The 24,246-nt window shown below is 37.7% G+C and overlaps 1 protein-coding gene across 2 annotated transcripts in view; it reads right to left on the bottom strand.

The window, feature by feature from the left end:
- LOC148849148 (uncharacterized) overlaps positions 1-21,367 on the bottom strand; it is a 77,025-nt gene extending 55,658 nt beyond the window's left edge. The window contains exons 1-3 of one of the 2 annotated variants that reach the window (XM_088952415.1): positions 21,128-21,367; positions 20,884-20,972; positions 19,573-19,678 (exon numbers count right to left, since the gene is read on the bottom strand). In XM_088952415.1, the coding sequence (XP_088808541.1) occupies positions 19,573-19,678; positions 20,884-20,972; positions 21,128-21,196 (264 nt within the window). In that variant the 5' untranslated portion in view covers positions 21,197-21,367. The remainder of the gene's footprint in view (positions 1-19,572; positions 19,679-20,883; positions 20,973-21,127) is intronic. The other variant, XM_088952416.1, reaches the window with a different exon arrangement.
- Between the last annotated feature and the right edge of the window lie 2,879 nt (positions 21,368-24,246).

Genomic DNA, 24,246 nt, shown 5'->3' with positions numbered 1-24,246 from the left:
GAGTGGTTTGGCCGCCCTTGCTAGATAGGTCCAACCTATCTTCTCTGATAGTACTTCTCTCAGAAAATAAAAAACTTACAATAGGATGTTCTTCGCTGCCTTCCAAGGTTACCCAAACCCTAGCCTTCTCTGATTCTTCCTGATCACCAACTCGCTGCAACTATGGCAATTCTTCAAACAGCTGCTAATCCTCTGGAGATCTCCAAGAACCAGTCAACGAACTCTACTTTCTCAGCTTCCAGTCTTAGATGGTTCACATGTGGTCGGCTGGACTAGACTCACATGAAAAACCCTAGCTCTGATACCAAGTAGAAGTTCAGGACTGTTATCAGTCTTGAACCCTAATGGATTTCAGGTTCGAAAATAAGAAGAAAGGTAAAGAGAAAAGAGGAGGAAGAGGGAGGAGAAGCAGTAAAACACAAGAGTTGAAAAGGAGGAGCAGAAGCTTCATATTCTGCCGCCGCCACTTTAATTAATATTTATAGGTTATGCTCATTACATGGAAAGGACAGATCTGCCCTTAGTCTTTACATAACAAATAGAGCAAAAAAAGACTGAAATAAATAACAACTGAAACAACTAAATGACCAATAGCTAACCCTAGGAAGACTAGAACACTTTCTACCCTACAGATACAGTGGGACCGAAGCTGTGGGGCCCACATCAGTGTTCTCTACAGAGGGCATTTTAATCAGCCGAAAGTGATAGGCTTTTTCTCTAGAAAAGATGCCCAGCAGGTTAGTATTTTCTTGATTTCTTCAAATCGGCTGATCCAGTCAGCCTAAGATTCTAAAGTTGGTGCCGCCCTGGCCTCCTTTCACTGTTTGTTTGATCTGATTTGAAGTTGGTTCAATTTTAGAGGGGTTTTGGTCCCACCTTGTGATCGACAGTCCTAAACATTTTGGACTGGCATCAATCTAAACCTACTGTAGTGAGATTTCTGCTGAGTAATCTCATTCTATTTAGTATTCATCAAAAAAAAAAAAAAAATCTCATTCTATTTAGTGAAGTGTTGCTTCAGTATTGTATTTGGACTGTTTCTGATTGAAGTTGGCTGGTTAATCATCAGTTCCTCTTCCTTTTACTATCGATTTCAGCATTGTTAACTTGTTTTGGACTGTGGTTATTATCCGGAATGGTTGAGAAGGCTGATATCATTTCCATGAAGTTTAATGGAACTAACTACAGTATGTGGAAGTTCTGTTTGGACTTCTTTATTAAAGAAAAGTATCTGGAAGGATATTTGAATGGAAAGGTTACTAAACCGGATGAAACTGATACCAAGGTTTATTCACAATGGAAGCTGGATAATGGGAAAATGTTTTCCTGGACACTCGGTTCAATAGTATCTCATATTGCAGTACCCATGAGAAGAATTTGAACTGCCTATGGGATGTATTCATACATAAAGAAAGTATACCATCAACCCAACATGTCAAGACAGTATCAGATTGAGTCTGAGGCTTTTGCTTATTACCAGGGAGATAGGAAGAATCAAGAATATTATGCCAGGTCTCTCGACCTGTGGGCAGAATATGAGCTTGTTCATATGGATCCTTCGGACTCTATAGATTGTGTTAAGTATCTCCAGCAGCATTTTGAGAAGAGGAAGGTGAATCAACTTCTTATGAGACTTGGACCTGGGTATGAGATAATCAGGTCTAACATTTTGAGTAGAGGAGCTCTTCTGGATTTGGATTTAGTAATGGGTGAACTTTTGAGGGAGGAGACTAGACTCCTGACTGCTACAAGTATTGATGGGAAATCAATTGATTCTGGGGCTGACACTACTTTTAAAGGAAGTAAGAAGTCAGGTTCTAAGGAATTCTCCAAAACTCGAGTGTTATGAGTGTAAGGAGTTTGGATACATTACTTCTCACTGCAAGAAAAGGAATGTTTGCACTTATTGTAAGCAGCATGGTCACATCATTCCAGACTGTCCGATTAAGACATCTAAGGGTATTTAGAAGAAGAACCAGCCACGTGCATATCAAGTGACTAAGGGACAAACCACTGATATCTCTTCTACCAAGGGTGATTCCTCTATTAAGGGTGAACCTTCTACATCTATGGATGAAAAGAAAATTCAACAACCGGTATCCTCTACTATTTCCTCTGCCTTTTTTGCTATTGGCTTATCTAGTGAGTTTTCTGGTTATTGTTCCTCTCAATCTCATGTTTGGATCATTGATTCCAAAGCAACTAATCATATGATAAGAGCTTACCTTGAACCCCCAGATAACATTTCTGAAACCCACCAAGACATATCATTACTGCCAATGGTGAAAAATTGAATATCATTGGTAGTAATGACTTATCTCTTAAGCTTTCATCTACTACCTCCTTTCCTCTTACCAAAACCATTTTTATTCCCAACCTTACTACTAATCTGATTTGTGTTGGCCAACTTGTTAATGAAGGTCATATACTTCCGTTCTCTCATGATGGTTGTCCGATTCAGGACCAGTACATTGGAAAGGTGAAAGGGAAGGTGCGTGGACCAGGCCATCTATTTGCATTGGAGTTCGAGAACGCTCAAGCATCAACATCTTCAGCTTATTTCAGTTCATCCTCTTCTAGTTCTTTTGTTGGTCAAAGGAATAATGTTTGGGATTTATGGCATAAACAGTTGGGGTATTCACATTTTGAAAACTTAAAATTTTTGTTTAACTCTGGTTCCATTAAAAATAAAATTCCTTCTTTACATACATTTGAGACATCATGTGTTTCTTGTTGTTTAAGTAAGAGTCACACTCTACCCTTTCCTCAAACATCTGAGCATGCTACCTCACCATTTGAAATTCTACATAGTGATATTTGGACCTTATCTATTGTTTCCTGGCTTGGATACAAGTATTTTGTTTTGTTCATTAATGACTGCACTAGGTGCACATACTTTCTTCGACATAAATCAGAAGTCTATCCTACATTTTGGCTATTTCATGCTAAGGTACGAGTTTAATTTCAGTCTCATGTACATATTCTCCACTCAGATTCAGGGCAAGAATACACTGACGGAGACTTTTTGTCCTATCTGAGGAGCCATGGGATACAAGTTCAACGAAGTTGTCCAGATACACCTCAGTAGAATGGAGTGGCCAAGCATAAGAACGAGCATGTGCTTAGTGTTGTGAGAACCCTACTACAAGAATATCATGCTCCTTGGGTAGAGGATACTAGTACCATTGTTTTCTTTATTAATTGTGTTCCCTCTTCTGCTCTTACTAATATATCTCCCTTCCATGGTTATCAAGGTGACACCTAGGTGACTAGGCGGTTTTCAAACTTCGCCTCGCCCAAATGCCATGTAAATTTGAATAAGGCGCACACCCAGTCAGTTAGGTGCATGCCTAGGCAACTAGGCAGGCACCTAGATGCAACTGCAAGACACATTAATACAGCCCTTAATGCATTGATCATTTAATATTTTTATATTGTTTTTTACTTTTTTCTCTGCAAATAATTTTTATTGGTTTGTTTTTGTTATTATAATAGGACCTATCACACATTATCACTCTTTTTATTAGAAGAATACTAGCAAACCTTTTGTCTTTTTAGGGTTTTATTTTCAGAACTGAGTAGAAGAGGGAGAGCTGTCCGGTCAGGTTTGTTTCACACACAGTGCAACTCCAACCCGTTGCTGCAATGCTGCATAACCAAAAAGTAAATCTAAACCATTTCGAATATGCCAGGTATGTCAAATGAATCATCATCATCATCATAATCTTCTTCTTCTTCCTAGTTTTCAGCCCACCTTGGACCACTTATTCTTCTTCTTACCCTCTTCGTTTTCAGCCTTTTTTCTTCCTTTTTGTTGTTTTTTTCCTCCTTTTTTTTTGTCTTTTCCCTATGTTTTTGCATGTATTTTTTGGAATAAAACAGGGGCTCCATACCCTTCTTTTCTTCTTCATTTTCCTGCAATCTTTTCACCCTTTTGATCTTATTCATTTACCTACACTTTTTTCCTCCTTGAAGGTGATCTAGAACAGGGGTTCCACCCCCTTTTCTTCTTCATTTCTCCGAGTCTTTTCATCATTTTTTCCCTCTTCATCGGTGGTCTGAAACAGGGGCTCTACCCCTGTTCTTTTCATTTTCTTCTTTCATGTGTTTCCCCAGTTTCTTGGTCTAAAACAGCAGTGGAGCCCCTTGTTCATTTTCTTTTGTTTTTTAGTCTAAAACAGGGCTTCCACCTCCCTGTTTTCTCCTTAAGTTCTTTTTCTTTTCTTGGTCACACACAGGGGCTATGCCCTCTTCAGTTCTTCTTTTAAGTCCGAATTTCTATTTCTAATATTCTATGTTGCATGCTTTAAGCATGACTGCAAGAATCATAAGCAGAAATTTCTGTTTAGAGGTTTGTAGGTTAATGTATAAAACCAAGTAACTAGCACATGAGGGGTGGAAACATGTAGGCTTCCTATTTTCTGATTTCATTGCCTAAGCGAGGCCTAGGTGCCCCATGACCGCCTAGCCTTGCCTTGGCGCCTTTAAACTATGCTCCCTTCTAAAAACTATTTGGTTGTCCTCCTGACTTACCTAGTCTTCATGTTTTTAGGTGTTTTTGCTTTGCTCATTCCCCATCCCATGTACGTTTCAAGTTATTTGCACAATCTGTTATGTGTGGCTTTATGGGATTAGTCTAAGATTTCTTTGCTATGATTCTTCTGCTCATCGCATTCGTGTTTATCGCAATTTTGTTTTTCTTGAGTTAAATGCCCCATTTTTGCGCCTTCAATCTCTCTGCAACACTTCAAACTTCAACCATGCTTTAGCTAATCTCTCAGCCGACCTGGGGGCATTTTTGAAATTTTTACAAAAGTTTAGACCTCTAGAATCCGATACCATAGGTACGTAGAATCCAAAATTCCAAATCCAATGACACCAAAATCACCCAAATCCGACACCATTTACCCCTTCATCTTATGACTCGAAGAAATAACTGATTTCGATCATCCGATCGGGGTCATTTCAATACTGAACCTTACATCACATCAAGTTAGAAATCCAACACCATAAGTATGCAGAGCCTAAAACTCCAAATCCAACGACACCAAGATCACCCAAATCCAACACAACTTACCTATTCATCTCAAGACCCAAAGCTGGAACGATTCCGATCATTTGCTCAAGGTCATTTTGATCCTAAACCTTATCTCGTATTAAGTCAAAAACCCAACACCATAGGTTCATAGAGCCCAAAATTCCAAATTTGACGACACCAAGATCACCCAAATCCATAACGTTTACCCCTTCATCTCAAGACCCGAAGCCAGAACCGATTATGATCATCCAATCAGGACCATTTTGATCTTGATCCATATCTCACATGAAATAAAAAATAATCCAATCCTGTAGATGCATAGAGCTCGAAATTCCAAGTTCAACAATATCAAGATTGTCCAATTCCGATACCGTTAACCCCTCCATCTTGAGACCCGAAGCTAGACTTTATCTGAACCCCCCGTTTGGAATCTTCTTCACTACAACTTCGAACCTAGGGAACCACAAAACCAAATCTTTCTCCTAGCCTCTAAGAACCATCTTTAAATTTAAATTTAACCAACTAAGGAGTCTCCAATCAATCAAGCCAGTCACCTAAACTTAGAATATTCAATTTAGGCAAATTTATAAAACATTCCATTTATTGTCTTGATTGATTGAGAAGATCTATCACAAGGCTGTCATGCCAGCCTTTCTTACATTTAATCTCCTTCCATAAACATTTTAAACCTTAACCATTGATCTCCCCAAACTCAAATCTCAGCCATCCATTCTCTTTTAGAATCCTCCCCAAAACTTTATAAATACCCATGTTTTCTCACACAAAATAGACATTCTAGCCTAGGGAGAGAACTCTACACCTATTAGCCTAGAATAATACCCCCCCACCATGTCCAAAACAGCCTTTCCTCTCCCTCACTGACCTCTAAAGCCTTAGAGGAAATCCCCTCACTCTTCCCATATGCCCTTTAAGCCTTAGGACTTCTCCAAATCAGTCATAGTGCTATTACAGCATACATAGCATAATGTCTTACACTTGTGGACCTCCACCACCTCCCCCACACTTCCATACACTGAGAATCATCCTCCTACATCCCTAGAGTCCCTCCATATGAATTTGAAGTCAAGAAACCCCTGGGATCAGGTACACATCGAAGAGATGAAGATGAAAGCATTCTTGAAGCAACAACAGAACAACAGAAGCAATACACCACCCAGCAGCATTTCCTATATCCGGAGCTACATACTATACCCAAGAACAATCCAAGAATGATAAGGAACCCATCCTATGAGGATCTCCAAGTAGAAGTTATCAAGAACAATGTTTTCAAAATCGTGTGATTCAAGATTTGAATTGTACGATTCAAATCGAATCGAGGTTAAAATGATACAAATCGTATGTGTAAATCGTTTTTTGAATAAATGTACGATTTGTAATCAAATTGGTAGTTTAAATCGTAAATCGCGATTCCTGGATGACTCAAACAATTATAGTTTGAAAGCTTCATTTGAGATTAAATGACCATTTAACCCTCTTCCTTTCTAAAGTTTCACTTTATAAAGAGGGGCAAAATCTTCATTTTAATTATAAAACATAGAATACCCACTTTGGTCAATCAAAGAAGACTTACCATTCAAGGAAAAGACTTGGGCGGGAGACTAGGAGAGAAGAAACCCTCCTCCATTGTTTCAATGAAGCTCCAACCTTCCTTCTCTACTAGTCCGAGTTGAAAGGTAAGAGATTTTTTTTTTTTTATTTCCACTGTTTTTCTATTATCTATAATGGTTTCTGTTTTTTTACTGTTCTTCTTCTTCCTCCTCCTTTTCCTCCTTCTTTCGTCTTGTTTCTTGTTTCTTCTCCTTTATTACAGTCCGTTTTTTGGCATGAAAACAGGGGCTCCACCCCATTTATTTCAATCAGTTTTTTGTCATGAAAACAGGGGCTCCGCCCCATGTCTTTCATTCATTTTTTCATGAAAACTATGGGTACTTAGTGTCGTCCTTTCTTTTTGAACAAAAACAAGGGCTCCGCCCTATTACATTTCCCCCTTGTTTCATAATGTTTTGTCTTGATATTTTTGCATAAAAACAAGGGCTCTGCCCTTTTACTTTTCACCCTTTTTCCATTTACAAACAGGGGCTTTTCCCCAATATTTTTACTTGTTTTCTTGCATGAAAATAGGGCTTTAGCCCTGATATATTCCCCTCACCCTTTTTCTAATCACAAAACAGGGGTTCATCCCCATTTTTCATTCTTTTTTACACAAAATACAACTGTATTATGCAAAAATAGATATGTATTCCTTTTTTTTCTTTTTGTTAATGTTAAAACAGATATATATTCATTCATTTCACATGAGAAATTAATTTTTTTAGTTGTATAACTTTCATTGTAGTGTCTTACTATTGTATAAATTGTATGGATATTATTAATCGATGACTTGATGTGTGTGGTTTGTTACATTGTTGAACACTTGAAAGTTGAAAGTTAAAATTTAAAACAATAGAGACAAGACTCTATGCTTCTAGACTCTAGAGAACATTATGGTTCCTTTTAAAAAAATTGTAGGTAAGGATAAGTAAATACTCATTTCATTAGTCATTATTCAAAACTCGAAAGATATTAAAACAGCCTTGTAGAAAACTTGAAATGTAGACTTGTAGTGATTAGCGACAAATTGACAAAGTTCTCAACTTATTCTATTTTTTTAGTAGGAAATATGGTGAAGGCTCAAGATGTTACATGGGAGCATTGTGTCAAAGTTGATGAAAACAACAATTTGCATGTGAGATGCAATTATTGTGGTGGGGAATTTTGGGGAGGTGTCTTTAGGACAAAAGACCACCTTGCACACACAAACAAGAATATTCAAGCATGCAAAAAAAAACCCAGAGAAAGTATATGAAAAGTTCAAGGCATTATTGGAAAATAAAGAAGGGACAAAGAAACAAATGGAGATGGAAATGTATGAATCCAATGTTGGGGCCAATTTGAGGGACTTCTATTTTGATGATCACCTGGAAGTAGATCCCAAAGGAAAGAGAAAGGCATCATGCACACTTGATACTTATGTACAAAAAGGAGGAAAAAGTCATCAAAAAGCAACTTTGAATCAAGTGTCTAAGAAAGGTGATAGAGATAAAGTTTGTCAATCCATTGCTCAATTTTTTTATACAAATGCTTTGTCTTTTAATCTTGTGAAATGTCCCTTTTTTGCTAAAATGGTCAATGATTTAAGTACATTTGGACCGGGACTTAAGCTACCAAGTTATCATGAAATAAGAAATACTTTTTTGTAAAAAAGAGGAGGTAGGAATCGTTGAATAAATGATGGGTGTAGTAGGGGAAATCCGGGACAATCGAGGATTGGGGGTATTTTTAGGGATGACAATGGGGTCATTTCTGCCATGTTCTCAGGCCCAATTGGAGTGGGTGACTCCCTTAGAGCTGAGATCTTTGCAGTTATGGAAGGAGTCTGGAAAGGTAAGGAGTTGAACATCACGAAACTCATAATTGAAGGGGATTCAGAGGTGGTGATAGGGTGGCTGATTAAATATCACAATGGCTTATGGAAGTACAACAATGAGTGGAGGAAATTCAAGTGGCTGGTGCGGGAGATGGAAGTTAAGACATGTTGGGTTAAAAGATCGGCTAATTCCCTAGCTGATGGTTTAGCTAAACAAGGGGCAGAAAGGGATTCACTGTTTTGGGCTAAGCTGTAGCTTTAGTGTTTTTTTTTTTCTTTTTTTCCTTTTCTTGAGGTTCTTTGTTGCTCTTGGAAGATAAGTGTGTTTGTCTTCCTCTTGTAAATCTTCTATTGATGATTTAATGAAAGTGTTATTGATCAAAAGATAAATAAAAAATCGTTAAACAAATGATTAAAGAGTAATAAGGACTGGAGGAAGACTAGCTGCACGCTCATGCCAGATGGATGGACTGATGGTTGTAGAAGGTCCATTATAAATTTTCTAGTGAACAGCCCAAGTGAAACAGTATTTTTGAAATCTGTGGACACTTCAGAAATCACAAAAAGTGGAGAAAACTTGTTCAAGTTGTTTGATTCAGTGATTGAAGAAATTGGAGAGGAAGGTATTGTTCAAGTGATGACAGATGGCACATCAAACTATGTAACGGCTACAGAGTTGTTGATTCAGAAACAACCAAAACTATTTTGGGCACCATGTACAGCCCATAGAATAAACAGTTAAGAAATCAAGATTCTTAACTAGATTCATATACAAGCATTGTTGGGTTCTCAATTTGATGCGCCATTATAGTGGAAACAAGGAATTGACAAGACCAGCTGTAACCCGCTTTGCAACTTGTTTTCTTACATTAAAAAGTGCTCATCAACAGAAGGATGCATTAAGGAAGATGTTTAAATCAAAAGAATGGGAAAGAAGTCCATTTGCAAGGAAAGAAGAAGGAATTAAAGCACATGACATTGTGTTGATTAATGTTAACTTTTGGGCATTAGTTAAATATTGCGGGGGAAATGTCGGACATCCAAATCATGGTTTAAAATGTCCCTAATTTCCCTAATATTTCCATGACATATTTCCAATTCCATGGGTAGTGACACAAAATTTTACTGGAACCAACATTTCCCCAATGAACATTACCAACACTATGTGGAGTGCAAGAGATAGTTTCCACAACATACTTCCATTTCCATTTCCATGGGTAACAACATGAAATTTACTGGAATTGACATATTCCCCATTGAACACTACCAATACTATGTGGAGTACAAGAGATAGTATTATAACATAATTTGGTAACAATATTGTAGGTAGGTGAGTAGCAAGTTATTGTCCATCTAATTTATATGATTACCACTTTGAGCTAACTCAATATTCATTTCAAATATAAAGTTAAATATTAGTTTTTGTTTGTGTAATAGATTATTTGGTTAATCTATTACAACCATTTACATTTTCTTGCTTTAACTCATTCTATCATGAAAATCCGAATCTTAAGGTTTATAGGGAAACTTTAGAATATATTCTTTTATCTATAACTTTAGTTTCTTAGCTTTGTTTAATGATTTGGAATAAGGTAACAATTTGAAAAGGTGTTCCTATGCTTCTTTTATCATTTCATTAAATAACATTCTATATTTTGCACATTTATCAATGTTTCCACCATGTCTATAATTTTTACAACATTTCTGTACGATATTTCCAACATTTCTGACATGTTTCTTATATTTGGATGACCAACATTTCCACCGACATCGACATTTCAAACCTTGATATTGCCTAAAAAGTACTCTTCCCTTGGTGAAAGTTCTTCGACTTGTTGATTCAGATGAAAGGCCTGCCATGGGATATATTTATGAAGCAATGGATTGAGCAAAACAAAAGGATTGCCAGGAACTTGAGAAATGTGAAGAAAAGATACAAGCCACTATGGGACATTATTGATAGATGTTGGGATTTACAACTCCATGGGCCATTACATGCAGCAACTTATTTTCTAAATCCAACTTTTCAATATGATGAAAATTTTAATGCGGATTTAGAAATTAAGCAGAGCCTTTATGATTGTTTGGAGAAAATGATTCCCAATACACAAGAGTGAATTATAATTGAGGATCAAATTGACAAGTTCAAGGCAGTTGAAGCTTTATTTGGTAAAGAAACAGCAAAGCTTACTTGAAAGACAAAGGAACCAGGTTTGTTATTAGACAACTAAGTCTATTATTTTTTCTTTTGATTGTGTTATGCTTAGTCACTTATATATTAATGCTTGGCAAAGCAACCATATGGTGGGATAACTATGGAGATGGCACACCAGAATTGAAGAAATCTTCAATCCGTATTTTGAGCTTAACGTGCAGTTCTACAGGTTGTGAAAGGAATTGGAGCACATTTGAGTAAGTAAACCTTCTATTCCTTTAATTATTTAGTTTAGGAGATTAAAATTTATGATAAGGGTATATTATATATGAATATATATAATTCTTGAATCTTGATTTTTAATATTTCTAGATAAATTCAAAAAGAATGAATCTGTTATGGGCCCGGGCGTAGAATCTCGTCACGGGTCGGTCCACGGGGAAAAGCTCCTGTTTTCCCTTGTTCCTCCCCTTCCTAGCTGAACCTATCTTGGTGTCCTAGAGGGTGATTTGTCCAAGAGATCACCGAACTCTCCTTTTACTCTCTTTCTTGACTGGAAATTTGATATCTTTATTCAATAATTTCAGCTCCTTAAATAGGAGATTACAAGAGGTAAGAGTCCTCCTTGTAGGAAGACTCCTTGATAACTAAACTGCTTACAGATAAGATAGATAAGACTGCTAGATAAGACTAAATAAACTGCTTATAGATAAGATAGATAAGACTCCTAGATAAGACTCCCTACTCAAGAAGGATAAAAACTCCCTAAGATAAATCAGACTCTATACTAATCCTTATTGGAACAGATAAGATAAGAGTAAGAAAGCAGATAAGATAAGGATAAGGTAAGATGAACTGTGGCTAGCTAGATAATTTGATGAGGGTCCCACGTTACTGCTGCTGCCGGCGGCGGTACTTCTTCCCCACGAATGCGTCCATAACAGAATCATTTAGAACAAAAGAGATTGAATGCTTTGGTGTTTGTTAAATACAACCGCCAACTTGGGATCCGCCATGAGAAGTAAAAAGCTGAGCAAGGGCTTGGTCCAATTTGTCTATTAGACATGGAGTCAGATGATGAATGGATAACTGAGAAGGAAGATCCTGCCCTTTCTGATGATACAACATGGATGGATATGGGAGAGTGTTTTACTAAAGTTGAAGGAGTTGTAGATAAGTGAAAGAAACATGGTAGGTTTTAATTTTCTATTATTATAATTTATAATTTATAACTTTATTATTTTATTCAAATAATCATAATTTGCTCTAGGCCTCTACCTTAGGTCCTAGGGATTTACACAAGGGGAGAAGAAAAGGGACAGTCCAGCTTCAAGATGAAGACAAATTTGTTTCTTCACCAGATAAAGAAGAAGATGAAGACATTCAACTTGTTGATGATAATAGTGATGATGATGATGATGATGGGGATAATGATAGAGAGGATGATGATTGATATATTTTGATGGATAAGGATTCTTAGTTCTTAGTTTTTTAGTTGGCATATGAACATATACAGAACATTTATAGGGCTATACTGTTATATATATTTATGCATAGTGGGCCACTTTTTTGTATATTTTGTGTAGGTAACCTAAATAGTATATTGGGTTGCCTCATCTTTTTTGTTGACTAAACTAAAGTCTTGGATATATTGTCATTGTCATGTAAACCTCGTATTCATTCATATTCCAAGATATTGCCTTTTATTGACACTAGTCACTAGTGTAACTATAAGCATGACATTACTATATAGTTATAAGATGTTTATGGGTTAAAAAGCTTGTGCAAAGTCATTTTTTCTATTTTTTGAGAGATTTAGGTATATTTTAGAGTTTTTAACGGTTTTTAAAAAATAAGAAAAAGTCTTACGATTTACAATGTGATTCGATTCAAACCCCTTTACGATTTATGATACGATTGCGATTTTCGGAACATTGTTCCTAAGGTAAAAGAACTAGTGGGATGTAAGTGGGTGTTCACAGTAAATCATCAGGCTAATGGTATAGTGTAAACATACAAAAACAATTTGGTGTCAAAGGAATTTATACATGTGTATAGAGTGGACTACGTGGAGACTTTTGTCCTTGTAGCTAAGATGAATTCTATTAGATTACTTCTTTCATTGGCAATTATTTTTTACTAGGATCTTCACCAGTTGGATAACAAGAATGCTTTCTCAAATGGTGATTTGGAAGAGGTGTACATAGTTCAGCCTCCTAGTTTTTGTGCCAAAGGTAATGAGCAGAAGGTATGCAGGTTAAAGAAATCCTTAAATAATGGGTTGAAGCAATTACCGTAGGCATGGTTTAGTAAGTTTCGTTCGGTCATGCAGCAGGTGGGGTTTAAACAATGTTAGTCATAACACACATCATTTGTAAAGAGGGGTGAAAAAAAAATTGTAGCCCTGATTGTGTATGTTGATAACATAGTGGTACCTAGTGATTGGATAATTGAAATTCAGAAATTGAAGGAATTCTTGGCTACTCAGTTTAAGATGAAAGATTTGGGTCCCTTATGCTATTTCCTTGGAATTGGAGTCGCCCGCTCACAAAAGAGGATCTTCATTTCAAAGAGGAAATATGTCCTAGATCTCTTGGAGGACAAGAGAAGGTTAGGAGTGAAGCCAATTGATCCAAATCACAAATTTGGTGGCAGTCAGGGAGAACCTATAAAGATGTGAAGCAATTCTAGAGGCTCATAAGGAGACTTCTATATCTATCTATGACCACCCACGACATTGCTTATGTCGTGGGTGTCCTCAGTTAGTTTATACATAATCCCAAGACCATGCACTTTGAAGCTTTCTAGAGGATTCTTGGGTACCTTAAGAAATTTCCAAGAGTTGGTTTGTTGTTCCAAAAGCATGGACATTTGAAATTTGAAGTGTATGCATATGTTGACTAGGCAAGGACAGTAGATGACAGAAAATCTACCAATGGATATTGTACTTTTGTGGGAGGCAACTTAGTCACATGGAGAAGTAAAAAAATAGAGTGTGGTGGCTAGGTTTAATGCAAAAGCAGAGTACGGAGCTATGTCCCATAGAGTTGCTAAGATTATGTGGATAAAGAACTTGTTAGGTGAACTGGCAATTACAGTCGATAGTCCTATGTCACTCTATTTTGACAACAAGGCTGCCATTAATATCACAGCCAACTCAGTCCTCCATGGCAGAACAAAACACATTGAAGTGGACAAACATTTTATTAGGGAGAAACATGTAAGTGGAGAAGTGTGCACTCCATATGTGAGCTCTAAAGAGCAACTTCCAGACACCTTCACAATGACCTATGTGACAAGTTGGCATGATTGACATCTAAAGTCCCAATTTAAGGGGGAGTGTTAAATCTGTTAATAGATATGTAATATGTGCCATAGGGGTACTATGGTCTTTTTATATTCTTTTATGTTATATTGTGTCATCCTAATATATTGTAGAGAAACTGATGTGGGCCCCACAGCTGTGGGGCCACTCTGTCCGTAGTGTGGGGCCACTCTGTCCGTAGGGTAGAATGTACCTAGTTTATTTGTTATGTTTTTCTGTTATTCTAGTTGTTATTTACTTTTCAGTTTCATATTGTTAAGTGTTATGATGTAAACACCAAGGGCAGATGTGTCATTTCCTGTAACTAGCATAACATATAAATATTAAGTTGAAGTGGCGGCAGGAGATGAGTTAGAATCTGTCCCTCCTTTCAGCAACTTGTGTTCTCTTGCTTCTCTTCTATTCTCTCATTTTCTCTCATCTCTTCTGTTTTACAAACCTAAAACCTTTTAGGATTTAAGACTGATTACAGTCTTGATCTTCTACATGGTATCAGAGCCTATCTAGGGCTTCTCATGTGTATCTAGTCCAGCCGACCACATGAGAACTAGCTAGGGCTGGAAGTCTTGAAGAAGTTTTTCGGCGGCTGAATCTTGGAGATTACCAGGAGAGGTTTGCAGCAGTTGAAGACTTGCCACAGCCTGCAAAGAGTTGGTAATCAGGAAGAGGCAGCGAAGGTTAGGGTTCAGGTAACCCTAGAAGACAGTACACCGAAGGCAGGTAATCAGTAAGTAAGTTTGTTTCTTTACTGATTTTTAGAGATTGCAATCAGCCGAGATAGGTTGGACCTATCTAGAAAGAGGGGCCGAACTGTGTTCAAGTTTGCTCTAGGGTTTGGCTTGCCGAACTGTGATTAAGTTTGTGTCTAGGGTTTGATTGTTGGGCCGAACTCTCCTCTTCAAAGGGGATTAGTTTTTAGGGTTTCACAGTGCCCTACGACAAGTCCCACTGGTGCGGACTGCTTGGAGAGTGCAGCTGAGCACTTTAGTGATTTCAGATCCTCAAACCTACAGTTGAAACCCTATTTTTGCTCTCACAGTAGTGGGCCCCACAGTAGTGATTTCAGATAACAACACCTCAGATTGATAGGCGATTAATTTGAGATCAGTTTTGTGTTGGTATTCTTGATCGGATCAAACCAGTTTCAGATCACATCGGGTTTGTGTTGGTATTTCTGATCAGATCAGATCAGTTTCGGATCAGCTTTCAGACTTACTTCCTTGACTCTGTTTGAAAAGTAACTGTCTTTTCAGATCAGATCAGTTTCGGATCAGCTTTCAGCTTTCAGATCAATTCTTTTCTTGACTGATTAAAACCCTAATTCTGCAAAGGCAAATCAGACCTCCTTCTAAGTTGTTTTTCAGAGTTTTTTGGGGGTTTTCGAACTCTCTTAAAGGGGTTAGAGCTCTACGGACAGCCACTGTTGTGTTTGTTTGTTGGTTTCATATCAGAGTTATCCCAGTTGTGCACATACACTGTGAATACAAATCAGGCCTACTGTTTTTGGTTGTGATTGGTAGTCCAAGTGCTGTTTTAAGACTTGACCGAGATGGAGTTTAAAAATCAGGCAGAAGGCAGCTTTGGGAGCATCAGTTATGATAGTGTTTCTGAGATGGGTTGTCAGCTTACAACCGTAAATTCAGGTACTCTACATGCCTCAGCTCCAGGTACTACTGAACCTTGTTGGGTAATAGATTCAAGTGCATTCGACCACATGACTAGCTTGCCTTCATTGTTTACCTCTTACCATTTGTCATCTGGTAGGGATAGAGTATCTATTGTTGATGGCTCCCTAGTTCCTATTTCTGGGAAGGGGGACATTAAGTTATCAGATACAATCTCCTTGTCTTCTGTCTTACATGTTCCTAAGCTTGATACCAACCTCCTTTCAGTCAGTAGTATTACCAAACACATGAACTGCTCAGTAACTTTCTTCCCTGACCGGTGTGTTTTTCAGGACCTGGAGATGAAAAAGGTGATTGGGACTAGCCGTGAGACGAATGGGATCTATCTGCTCGGGGAGAGTTCTTGTCGGGAAGAGTCAGTGGGTAAGAGGTCACTTGTTTCCCAGAGTGTGAGTTCGGTTAAGCATAACCGATTGGGTCATTTGCCTTTTCAATCCTTAAAGAGTTTGTTTCCTACTTTGTTTGAGTCTGTTGAGTTGTCCCAGTTGTAATGTGAAAGTTGTGAGTTTACTAAACATTGTAGAAACTCTTATTCATTGAGTAATAAAAGGAGTAATCGTCATTTTGATCTCGTGCATACGGATGTTTAGGGGCCATATCACATTCCTTCTATGGGTGGGTACAGATATTTTTTGTTATTTGTTGATGACCATACCCGATTTTCTTGGGTTTATCTTATGCGTTCACGAGATGAGGTTCCCGCCCTGACCCAAAACTTTCACCAAATGATCCTAACCCAGTTTGATGCCAAGATTAAAGTTCTTAGATCTGATAATGCAAAGGAGTACTTTGCTAAGTCATTGGCATCTTACCTTCTTACTCATGGGGTTATCCATCAGAGCTCTTGCCCTCATACACCTCAGCAGAATGGGGTTGCAGAAAGGAAGAATAGGCACATCTTGGAGGTGGCTAGAAGTCTTATGTTTACCTCCTATGTCCCTATTCGCTTCTGGGGTGATGCTATCCTCACGGTGGTCTATCTTATTAATCGGATTCCTTCCCGGGTTCTTAATTTGCGATCTCCCTTTTCCCTTCTATACCCACATGAGGAGTTGTTTTCTATTCCCCTTAAGACTTTCGGTTGTACCTGCTTTGTTCAGCTTCTCAGCCCACATCACTCCAAGTTTGAACCCAAGGCCTCCAAATGCATTTTCCTTGGTTATGCACGAACTCAAAAGGGGTATTGCTGCTATGATCCTATCTCAGGGAGGAGGTTCGTCTCCATGGATGTCACTTTCTTTGAGGAGACACCCTATTATCCTCGGGTTTCTCCTCAGGGGGAGAGCAGTGAGAGTGGGGTAGTTCCTTTACCTATTCCATTGGGTGATGGGAGCTGCAATGGTGAGGGTGGCCAAAGGGATCAGGAGTTGAGGGGGAACTGCAATGGTGAGGGTGGTCAGAGGGATCAGGAGTTGAGGGTCTATCACAGGCGGTGCAAGCAGGTTGATCCCGATCATCAGCAGTCCAGGCCAGCTCCAATCTCATCTGCGGCTCCAAGTCTAGGCATTACAGTCCCAGGACCCATAGAGACTTCTTCTATTGTTGCCATTTCACCTCCTACAGATGACCTTGATCTTCTGATTGCAGTCCGTAAAGGGAAACGACATTGTACCACATCTACAGCCCACTGTATTTTCCATTTTTTATCCTATGAACGCCTATCACCTACCTATAGGTCCTACCTTACTTCCATTTCCAATGTCCCTATTCCAAGAACAGTGCAAGAGGCTCTATCAGTCCCGAAGTGGAGAGGTGCAATGCAAGTTGAAATGGATGCCCTGTTGAAAAATAATACCTAGGAGCTAGTTGACTTACCCAAAGGAAAGAAACCAGTTGGATGCAGATGGGTATTTACTATAAAGCACAATGCAAATGGTTCCATTGAGAGGTACAAAGCTCGGCTAGTTGCAAAAGGGTTCACTCAGACTTATGGTATAGATTACTTGGAGACGTTTGCCCCAGTAGCCAAGATGACCACCATTCGGGTTTTATTATCTCTTACAGCAAGCCACACTTGGCCCTTATACACTGTTCATCAAAAGGGTGGAGTCTTCACTGACACTACTTGCAGTATATGTTGATGATATTGCGGTGACAGGAAATGACAGCCATGAGATTGAGTCCCTCAAATAGCTCCTTCATCAAGAGTTTGAGGTGAAAGATCTGGGTCCACTACGGTATTTTTTGGGTATTGAGGTTGCTAGATCTAAACAGGGGATCTTTGTCTCACAGAGGAAATATGTTTTAGATCTGTTGGCTGAAACTAGAAAGCCGGGTGTCAAACTTGCAGATACACCCATTGAACAGAACCACAGGATTAGTGCAAAGAATGGAGAGCTGCTTGAAGACAAAGTTATGTTCCAGCGGTTAGTGGGAAAGCTCCTATATTTGTGCCTCACTCGGCCAGATATCAGTTATGCAGTTAGTGTTGTCAGTCAGTACATGCATTCTCCTAGAACCACGCACCTTCTAGCAGCAGAAAGAATACTAGCATACTTGAAGAGATGCACGGGTAGAGGTATATTGTTCAAGAACAGTAACCACATGAAGGTGGAGGTCTATACGGATGCCGATTGGGCTGTGAGTTTTGATGACAAACGGTCTACCTCAGGATATTGTGCCCTTGTGGGAGGAAACCTTGTTTCCTGGAGAAGTAAGAAGTAGAGTGTTGTCTCCCGGTCGAGTGTTGAAGCAGAATACAGGTCCATGGCCAACGGAGTGGCTGAAATCCTATGGCTAAGATCTCTACTTGAGGAGTTGGGTATTGAGTATGAGAAGCCTCTGATGCTGTATTGTGATAATCAAGCAGCTATTAATATAGCACATAATCCAGTGCAGCATGACAGAACCAAACACATTGAAGTTGACCGGCATTTTGTACGAGAGAGGGTCTCATCTCAAGAAGTATGCCTCCCTTACATCACTTCCAGTATGCAACTAGCAGATATCCTCACTAAAGCCGTACCAAGAAAGAAGCTAGAAGCGGATCTATCCAAGTTGGGAATGATAAACATTTACTCCCAACTTGAGGGGGAGTGTAGAGAAACTGATGTGGGCCCCACAGCTGTGGGGCCACTCTGTCCGTAGGGTAGAATGTACCTAGTCTATTTGTTATGTTTTTCTGTTATTCTAGTTGTTATTTACTTTTCAGTTTCATATTGTTAAGTGTTATGATGTAAACACCAAGGGCAGATGTGTCCTTTCCTGTAACTAGCATAACATATAAATATTAAGTTGAAGTGGCGGCAGGAGATGAGTTAGAATCTGTCACTCCTTTTAGAAACTTGTATTCTCTTGCTTCTCTTCTATTCTCTCCTTTTCTCTCATCTTCTCTTCTGTTTTACAAACCTAAAACCTTTTAGGATTCAAGACTGATTACAGTCTTGATCTTCTACATATATAAATAGAAAAGTTGGCACTGCTAGCATGTTTTTTGGCTCTCTAATCATTATTTCTCTCTTCCTCTCTTCTCCTCTCCCTTCTCTTCTCTCTTCTCCCTCATTCCTTCTTCTCTTCTTGTTTTCTCCTAGTTTTATCAAGAGAACACTATTCACTAATATTATACTCCAAAAAACTGAGATAGATTGTATTGTTTCAATGCCCTGAATCTTGATATGGTCACTTCTAGTAGAGTTCCTTGGCAAACATAACTAGCCGTACATCTTGTTCCTCCTAGTTCCCAATTGTAAGATTACTTTGCCCTTGATAATATAGTCCTTTGATTTATCAAAAAAAAAACATCTTCCATTTCCTTCTAGTTTAAAAGTTTAAACACCGACCCAGCAATATTAATACAAAATATAGGAGATAAGTTTGAACCTTTAACTAGCAATGGCAACAAGAGAATAGAAAAGAATCAAATAAAATATCCCAATATCATAATTAATTCTAAAGCTTTTCAGTTGAGAATGGAAAATAAAGTGCATGGAGCTATCAACTTACTTCATTTGCATGTGCATCCCTCAGCATATCAATCAGCTTATCGACTTCCACAGTCCTTTTAAATAATTTTTCAGCATCTTGATTGGCTGCACATATCAAAGTTCTCCTGTTTATTAAACCCACACATATCATTTACCATCAATAGTTCCATCCATTAGATATTGGATAGGAATTATTATAAATGGAATATCAAGCACAACCAAAATATGCAACTGGTCATAATCCTCTAAACAAAATGAAACTCACATGACCATCCAGCTTCAAATCTAAAATACGAGGATAAAAACACAGAAAGATAAAGAAAGATACTTGAAAGCATTCAATTAGAAAGCATAAGCAAAAAGTATAAGACAACTAAAACTCCCAAACGGAACAAAAAGTGTAAATAGCAACTTTCCTTCTTCTGTAACTCTTTTAGGGTGCCCTGAGATTAGTCATAAGGGGAAAAAATTCTATCATGCCAGTCAGTCCACAACTAATCAACCATAACCGACCATAATTCATTTGAAAATGCAAAAGTGAAATTCATGAAGAACCAGACAGGTTGGCCAGGTCGCCCAAACCAAATGGGCAGAGTAATGTCAAAGTGTAGCGACTGAATAAGTTACAAGTATATAGCCAAAAATTTAGCAAAAGTTGATATCTGCAATTTTCTATATAGGTTTTTGTAAAGCAACATGCTCTGATTTACATTTAAGACTTTTTTACTGTGTTTGGTATCTCTCTAATTGATGCACTTATATCTGAAAAGTTTCTCTAATTAGTTAAATGATTGAATCACCACTTGTCACTTCGTAGAAGTGTTTTCTGTACTCCTTATATCCTATTAAAAGTTTTAAACGACAAGGATGCTCCTCATACTCATGTTCATAAAGAATAAACTATAATGGATACTCTGATCAAGAACTCCAACATGATCGTCTAGAGATGTCAGAAACAAATTATTTAGACATAAAAATAAATTATTATCCCAATAAGATCTAATCAGACTTCAGACTTTCATACGGCACCCGAGTCTGAGACTGAAAAGTTCTAAGGCCAAATCGGTATCACCAAGCAAAATAAAAGTAAAAATAATGAATAACCAATCCCTCTACTAAACCAAGCAAGCAAATAATTCTATCCGCTTTCATATGAAATCACTCGTACAGACCAAAAGTATGGCAAGAAACAAACTCCAAAATGCCAATTGTAGCACTTCGAGAGCATGCAAAAGATCGTGATTGTCGGGACAAAAAAAAAAAACAAGCACAATTAGAGGTAATAGGTAATTCAACATAAATTAACTAAATAAGCAGAAGCATCAATTACCTCCTCCACTTTGTTGAAGTCGTAGCAAAAAATGCTTTTCCTTTCACCGGTCCCCCAGTCCCAATTTTCCATCTTTGAAGCCATGATCTCTGGGTTTTAATGCATAGAAAAGAAGAATAAGAAGAACAAAAAACGTACAACAGAACGGGAAAATTAGAAAACCCAGAAAGCGTACGTATTAACTCAAGTCTTAAGAGGGAGCATAGGAACTGTTAGTAAATCAAAAGGAAAGAGAAGAAAATACCAGCTGATGGTAAGGAGGAGAAAATCCACATCTCAGACCGGTGGGCGCTGTAGCGAATAAAGTTTCCATTTGCGAGAGGCCGAGAGTGCAGGTTGTGTCTCTTTTTCTACTATCTACACGTTTGTAGTATGATACAGGGAGTTGAAGGCGTCAAGGCGGGAGTGGCCACACAAGGCCGTTCAACCGAAATGCCGATATAGATAACCCACGAATGAATGAGAGCGAGAGAGAGAACTAAAGCATATGAGGCTCACGTGGTGGTTGGTAGATCGTGATTGATCAGTATTCCGAGTAGAAGTAGAACCGTTAGTGCCAATGTTTTAAAAACCGACCCGGAGGCCGAACCCTTTTTCTTCCGGGTCGCGGGTCACCGGTTCGACCGTTCGGGTAGAACGGGTCAGGGGTCCAATTCCCAGGTCGGACGGCCCGATAATTCGAGTCAAATAGACATTCTGACAAAAAAATAAAAAACGGACAGAACCGCTAAACGGTTTGAACGCTCGGGTCAACGATTTGTTGACCAAATCAATGTTTTTGGGGCAAAATGGAACTAGTCACCTGACCGTTTCCTGGTTTTTCTGGTCCGACTGTCTGGTTTGGTCTGGTTTTGAAAACCATGTGTTATATATATTTTTATATTTAATTTATGTTTTTTAATTTAGTTTTAATTTTTTATTTATAAAAAACATAAAAAATTGCAATTTGAGGCTAAAAAGGTTACGACGCCTTAGATCTCAAAAAGTTACCCAAAATAAAAAATAAAAAAAATCACCTCAATCAGACATCGGAGTGCAAAGTTTGCATGTATTGAGTGTGCAACCCGTGACCCGGTCATTAGGTTGAATGGTTCTTGACTAAATCAATGATTTTTAACCGTTTGGTGGGTCTTGACTGAATCGGACCCAAAATCTTGACCGAGTGACAATTCGAATGGTTCAACTAGCCAGGACAACAATGGGTTGAAAACACTAGTTAGGGCTGTAATTTTTTTTTTTTTTGATAAAATTATAAATTGTGCTACACGAGGCAAGGGGTAGCACTACCCCAAACATTACAAAAACAAATAAAAGCAAGAGACCAACAAAGCCTCATTGAAGGTGACATGTGTCAACCAGTTAGCTGCTTGATTGCTTCACAAAAAGCATCATGATATCTGACTCTAAGATCCATGAAGCTGCATAGATGACGACACTAATTAATCACAATCTTCAGTCTCTATGGAGATCCACCACTTTTCTTAAGCAGAAAATAAGCTTGGGAATCTCCTTCAATGACAATTGACTAGTTTCTAAAGTTAAGGGTGATATTGTGAGCTTCCCAAACAGCCCATGCCTCTCCAAGGTTAATAGTGGTAACACCTAAACAATAAGATCTAAAACTTCACCATGATGATTTCTAGCGATGCAAGCAATAGAGCATAAACCATTGGGATGATGAGAGGCATCAAAGTTAATTTTAATGCTTCCCCATTTTAGACTCTTCCACTTGATGAATTTTCAAGATCGGTTCATTGATTGTCCATCAATATTACTAAAGTTGTCTTTAAGATCAAGAAAAATATTAAAGCTTTCTCAAGCAATGTAGGTGGGGGTATTACATTATTATTGAACAATTTTTCGTTTTGATTTTTGCAGAAAAAAACCATAAAATAGTTACACTCTCTCGATGGCAAATTGGTTTTCACATCCACCTCTAATTTCCCAAATTCTACACCACCAACTCCAAATCAAGATATCCTCCTCCCTAGAACTAATAAGACAAGGACCAATAGCATACCATACTAGTTTTGCATAAATACAGTCCTTAAAAATATGATCCACATCCTCCTCTTCACCACAATTAGCACAAGTTTCATTCTTCTTAAAGGAGAGTTTATTACTAAGAAACAAGAAAAGAAACATTTTGAGTTTATTACATATTGCAATGGTAATATGTAGATGGGTAAGACCTTTTGATCTTTATATCACTTTCATCTATAACCCAAAATTGCTAGAGCTAATAGAAGAACTTCAATGAATACCGTGGCAACAAGTAGAAGATCGACATGATTTAACTGGTAGGGTATTTTAAATTAAATTTAAATAATTGATTTATGATTTGAAAAAAAAATACTAATTGTGGATGTTATTGCAAGTGTTTACATAATAAAATTAAAAAAAAAAAAGGCTTTCTACATGCCTACATACTTATAAATTTGGTAAAGTGATTCACTCCTATTTTACAAAGAAAAGTGATTCACTCTTATATAAAACAGTTATTCGGTACATGATGCATAACCCCCTATGGTGAAAACAATTTAAGTAGTCTATATATAGTTGATGGTAAATGTTTTAAAGGATACTTAAAATCATTTTGTTAATAGACTGTAAATAACAATGGATTCATCTTTTATTGATGATGGAATGATGAAAAAAAGTTAATAAAAAATCTTGTTGAAGTTGATAACAAATGGATAATTCCATATAATCCAAATATATTATTATGATATAATGCACATATAAATGTTGAAAATGTGCAAAACAAAGGTTATTAAGTACTTATATAAGTACATTCATGAAGGCTTAGATGGCATAACCATTGCAATTAAAGACAATAGTATGCCCACTACAAATGTTGTAGGAGATCGATATAAATATGTATATGAAACAATATTGTGATTGTTGCTACATCTCATTAGTTGGAGAATATGGAGAATATTCTAGTTTAATATTCGAGATCATTCTTCAATGGTAGAGTGACTTCAATATCATTTTCCAAATCAGTAATTATTGATATTTTTAGATTATAAAACTTGATTGTAGTTCTTAATCAGGAGGGGGTGAAAGATAGTATGTTAACAAAATGGTTTGAGACAAATAAAAAATGTGAAGGCGTAAAAAACTTAACATATGTAGAATTAATTCCCTTTTAAGTAGATTTGGAACAAATAAATAAAACAATGAATTAGAAGAAAATAGGGATGATAAAGGGTAATTTGGTCCTCCAAATAACATCAGAACACATGGCATCTAAGTGACACCTCAGCACTGAGTAAGCAAATCACCCTGGCAGAACAGCTAATAGCACCTCGCCCAAGGCTGATCTAAAGTACCCGGACCTGGCCGACCTAACGGTCCTTT

This window comes from Nelumbo lutea, chromosome 6 (genome assembly GCF_056320005.1).
Source record: "Nelumbo lutea isolate HS-2025 chromosome 6, American lotus-T2T, whole genome shotgun sequence".
NCBI lineage: Eukaryota > Viridiplantae > Streptophyta > Magnoliopsida > Proteales > Nelumbonaceae > Nelumbo > Nelumbo lutea.
Note: the sequence above shows the minus strand (reverse complement) of the source record. Positions and strands in the feature narration are given on the sequence as shown.